The sequence below is a fragment of a genome, unplaced genomic scaffold (assembly GCF_019419815.1).
Source record: "Pyrus x bretschneideri cultivar Hongxiangsu unplaced genomic scaffold, Pyrus_bretschneideri_v1 Contig75, whole genome shotgun sequence".
NCBI classification, from domain to species: Eukaryota; Viridiplantae; Streptophyta; class Magnoliopsida; order Rosales; family Rosaceae; genus Pyrus; species Pyrus x bretschneideri.
In genome coordinates, this window is record NW_025999815.1 from 1,330,640 (window position 1) to 1,335,662 (window position 5,023).

General features: G+C 35.3%; 1 protein-coding gene across 1 annotated transcript; it reads left to right on the forward strand.

The window, feature by feature from the left end:
• The first annotated feature begins 907 nt into the window (after positions 1 to 907).
• On the forward strand, positions 908 to 4,609 carry LOC103955891 (zinc finger CCCH domain-containing protein 53-like). The gene is made up of 9 exons (XM_009367804.3): positions 908 to 1,779; positions 2,093 to 2,266; positions 2,347 to 2,526; positions 2,620 to 2,714; positions 2,802 to 3,071; positions 3,314 to 3,407; positions 3,624 to 3,877; positions 4,000 to 4,073; positions 4,274 to 4,609. The coding sequence occupies exons 1-8, from the start codon at positions 959 to 961 to the stop codon at positions 4,020 to 4,022; spliced, it is 1,911 nt and encodes a 636-aa protein (XP_009366079.2). The 5' UTR covers positions 908 to 958; the 3' UTR covers positions 4,023 to 4,073; positions 4,274 to 4,609.
• The last annotated feature ends 414 nt before the right edge of the window (positions 4,610 to 5,023 follow it).

Below are 5,023 nucleotides of genomic sequence, written 5' to 3' on the forward strand. Positions count from 1 at the left end.
GAGAAAGTAGTGAGTGAGTGTGTGAGAGCGAGTTTTTTTTTTAATTTTTGAATAAATTATATTATTCACACTAAAGAAAAGTAAGAAAATGAGTTAAGTTTTATAATGGACGAGCCATAATAATATGGTTCAAATTTTTTTTTATGAGGATCGAACATAAAGTCTCTTATTTACAAGTAAAAAAAATACTATTAAACCGTATTACTAAGTGGTAAGAAAGAGTTTAGTCTCCCAAGCTGCAGCTTGTGCAGGATTTGGTAGTGTCATCAAAGCACCTTTGAATTGAATTGATACTTTCTCCTCTCCTCTTTTGTTCCACCAAATCATCTTCAAAGTTGAAAACACCGCACCATAATCTTACTCCTTGAAGACTTATTGTTCATAGAATAAATCTTCACCTACTCACGCAGACATTTGCCTTTGCTTTTTCACACCCTAAGACAATCATTATACTGAAGTAATCATCCACCCCATTATTGCTTCCCTTCTTTTTATTATTCTATACATAAAAAAAAAAAATTTAAACTATAGCACTAGTAGTACACAATGTGTTATTATATAAGTGATAGAAAATTTTAATATTTAAGTTATTAACTTTTTAATACACATATTCTACCATTTGTATAATAACACGGAATGGTCACACTGAAAAACCTCTCCATATAATATGTTGGTTAATGATTAAATTTTTTTTTCTCCAATGATTTAAAAATTTAAATCTAACAATTAGCCGTAATGTCATGTAATACATGAGAAAAGATTCATCGCACCATATTTTGAACACACAAAGTCTAGAGACAAGTTTAAAACCTCAGATGTAGACACAATTAATATATATGTGTGTGTGTACACACACACATATATATATATAAACAAAAGGGACAGCTCTACTCCACTCCTTCCTCTCTCTCTCTCTAGAACACAGCACGGACTGAATTTGTTTGTGTTGTTTTTCTCCATGGATTCTTATGAAGCTACCAAGATTGTTTTCTCAAGGATCCAAAGCTTGGACCCAGAAAATGCCTCAAAAATCATGGGGTACCTTCTGCTGCAAGCGCATGGCGACAAGGAGATGATACGTATGGCATTCGGACCAGAAACTCTCCTGCACAATCTCCTTCTCAACGCCAAAACACAACTCTCCCTACTTCCTGCCAACAACCCTGCTTCTACTTGTACCCCTACTACTGCTACTTTCACCCCCATCTCCAGGCCTTCCCCTTTGTCCCTCTCCTCCTCCTCCTTCTCCTCCCCCTCCTCCTCTTCTTCCTCAACGATTTGGTCCCTCTCCAATCCCATAAGTCCCTCCTCTGCTTCTTCTCCCTCCTATGCCAATATTCTTACCAGAAACACTAACCCTACTTCTCTCTCTGCTTCTAGTAGTGAAGTTGTTGAAAAATACCAGTTTCAGAGCAACCCTTCTTTTCTCAGTGATCCAAAAACTGATGACTTATTTTATGGGGCTGAAGATTTGAGTTCTGGGGGGGGATGGAAACCATGTTTGTACTATTTAAGGGGGTTCTGTAAAAACGGCAGCGCCTGCCGTTTTCTCCACGGCGACTCCGCCAGTACTGACGGAGGTAGCTCCGTTAATGTTGACTCTCCAAGCAATGCCAATGTGCTTGAACAGTGCCATGAGATAATCAGATCCAATGCCGCTGCTCAGCAGCAGAAACTAGCCGCACTGTCACACTTCATGGCTGGTGGTGGTGGTGCTTCCTCTTTCCCATATAACAAGTGCATGAATTTTCTTATGCAACAACAAAATGAATCCCCAAGGTAGATACACACACACACACACACACACTTGTAATATTAAATAAAATTGTAGTAAAATGTATTACAGTTTTTGGTTATTTATCCGGAATCATTTGGTGCATGTTTCGATCTACTTTGTCCGTGTTTCGCTTCAGTTTTACGAATAAAGCAGATCAAGTCGTCTTTTAACTTTTCATACTTTCCACTGCTGTAAAAAAAGACTAGAGTGTAATAAAATGTAAATATCAAGCTTTGGTTCTTACTAAATTTAACTTGTGCATAAAGTTACTTCCTCTGAATGAATTTCGTCTGGATTTTTCATGTGTGTTTTTAGGTCAGCGGCATCTGTGTTGATGACGGGAGACGAAGTTCAGAAGTTTGGGAGATACCAACACGATTTTTCGCCCTTAAATTTGGGAGGAAACGTGAATCACAGTTCAAGGCAGATCTACTTGACATTCCCAGCTGACAGTCCGTTTAGAGAAGAAGATGTCTCTAATTATTTTAGGTAATTAAATGATTTTTCTTTTCTCCTTCTAGCAAACTGATAAAGTAGTTTAACATTTAGAACTTGTGTGGTTTTTGAAGCATATATGGACCAGTGCAAGATGTGAGGATTCCATACCAGCAAAGGAGGATGTTTGGATTTGTTACATTCGTCTACTCCGAGACTGTGAGGAACATTTTGGCGAAAGGGAATCCTCATTTCGTATGCGATTCCCGGGTGCTTGTGAAGCCTTACAAGGAGAAGGGCAAAATCCCAGACAAGTATGTTGATTTTTGAGTCTTCTGGTTTGTTTTTGTTTTTACAAATTAATTTTACCTTCCTTGTCTCACATTGTTATTTTTGGACAATTTCAGGAAGCAACAACACCAACAGTTTGAGAGGGAAGACTATCATCTGTGTAGAAGCCTGTCCGCCATCGATTCAAGGGAGCGTTATGACCTGAATCTTGGTATGAAAACATGATCCATTGATGGTATACAACAGCTCATGTGAAATGAGATTTTACTATTATTTTTCTTATTTGATATCTTTGTAGGATCAAGGATGTTTTACAATACAGAAGACATGCTTTTGAGAAGGAAATTAGAGGAGCAGGCTAATTTGCAGCAAGCCATTGAAATCCAAGAAAGGAGACTTATGAACCTCCAACTTCTAGGCATCAAAACCAACAATCTTCATCATCAGAATCAGTACTACAATGGTCTATCACAAGGCTCTCCATTTCCTTCACCAACTTTGTCACATGCATCCAAAAATCAATCCCTCAATTTTTCACCCAAAGACAGTAACGAAGAATTCACACAAGGTTTGCTAATTTAATGTGTCATGGAGTTCTTGATGTAGAAAGAAAGTGATTTACACACACTCTTTTCTCCACCAACATACTCTTACACATTTCTGGTAATTGGATTGAATAAATTACAAGAGAGACAATCCACGGAAATAAACAGTGTGTGCAGGCGGAGAAAATGGGTGTGTGGAAAACTTTTCCCAGCACTAATTAGTGGTGGTTAATTCATTTATGCTTCGTTCACATTGTTCTTGCAGAATATGAAGCTGAAAAACTGCAGCAGGAGATGAATCCAGCTTTTAACCATGGAAATGAAGATAACAATGGCAACGATTTTAAATTGCATGAAAGGTATAAAAACTTTTATATATGAAGTTGCATATTGTGAACACGAAATATTCCGAAATTTCGATGTCTACACATATACATTCAAAATTTGGTCAGAATAAATTTAACCTTCTAATTAAATTTTTTATAATTAAATCTTCTAACCAATGTTAATTAAGTGTGAATAATTTAAATCTTCTAATCAATGTTAACTTATTTATTTTTTTAATTGAAAAGCAGTATGGAGCACAATCTCCCTGATAGCCTATCTGCATCTCCAAAGAAATCAGCTGCAGGGGACCAAATAAATGTCTTCTCAACTACTGCTTCTGCACAAGTTAATACTGAAAGCAGCAGAGCCACAACCATTTCCTCTAATAATAATAATAATATTAATATTAATAATACTAATAATAATAATAATAATAATTTATTGCCTACCACTTTTATCCCAAATGCAGATTCCCCAAAATCTGTTCTTTCCAAATGCGCAGGTACTGCCACTACTTCTTTCCCCATATAAAAAAATCACACACACAAACACATGCTTTACTTTACTACTATGAACTGAACAAACATTAAATAAATACACGAATTATTAATTTTAACGTTTTAGGTTTTCTTTTGGAATGTAATTAAGAAAGTTAAGCATGGGCAGCAATGGGGGAGAATGACTTGGCTACTGCTAGGGTAAGCATACATTTCAATCTCTTGCATGATTCTATGCTTGTTATACACAATTCTAGCCAAAGAGATCATTTCTGCTAAAATTCAATAGTGATTCGGAGTGAAATTTTGGTAATAATCCTAATATTTTTTAATGAATAATTTGACGGTTAAAAACTCACTCCTAATGGTAATTACTTTGTGTATATTTTCTTAATTTGCAGAAACAATTGAGAAGGATGATACCAGGAAGAAAAAATCCTCTAGCTATATCGCCAAAAAAGCAAGTACCTGTATCAGACAATCTTGTAGACAAGATCTCAGCAAGATTACCATTGTCATTTATATACATCTATATATAGTATTTAGAAAAATAATAATAGTTGTATACATAAAAAGAAGAACAGATGGAGATGGACTGATTTATTTGAGTGGGGTCTTTCAGTACTATCTGCCCAATCTACATAGGTATGTGCTAGCTGGATCACGGCAAGCAAGCAAGATGCAATGTAACATATCAACTTTCATATGATATTTTAACTTAGGGTTACTTATCTTTTTATTGTACCACTTCTAACTTACATATCTTCTCTGTGTCGTTTCAATTTTGTTATGTTCTGATGGAATAATATATTATTATGTGTAAACTCTTTTTTGCATTGCATTTTATTATTAGGTATATTTTTCGATTTGCACCACGAACTTGTATAGAGCCATCAATTTTTTCTCTAACCTTTAATTTTAGCCAATTACCCTCTGAACTTTTATAATTAACCAATTTCCCCCTTAAATTTTAATTTAGCCGATTACCCCCCAAACTTTTATAAATAGAAAATTTCCTCTCTGACGTTAGATATTAAAATTTTTCATCCGTTTTGATCACGCGAACAACACATGACAACTATATGAAGACAAAAAGAATGGAAAATTGGATGAAATATTTAAAACCTAAATGCATGGTTGTTTATAAAATT

Bases quoted from the DNA above. Each gene is read 5' to 3' on its own strand.
- LOC103955891 (XM_009367804.3), top strand. From the start codon at position 959: ATGGATTCTTATGAAGCTACCAAGATTGTTTTCTCAAGGATCCAAAGC. The intron at 1,780-2,092 runs GTAGATACACAC...GTGTGTTTTTAG, and splicing joins CAACAAAATGAATCCCCAAG to GTCAGCGGCATCTGTGTTGA. The intron at 2,267-2,346 runs GTAATTAAATGA...TGGTTTTTGAAG, and splicing joins GATGTCTCTAATTATTTTAG to CATATATGGACCAGTGCAAG.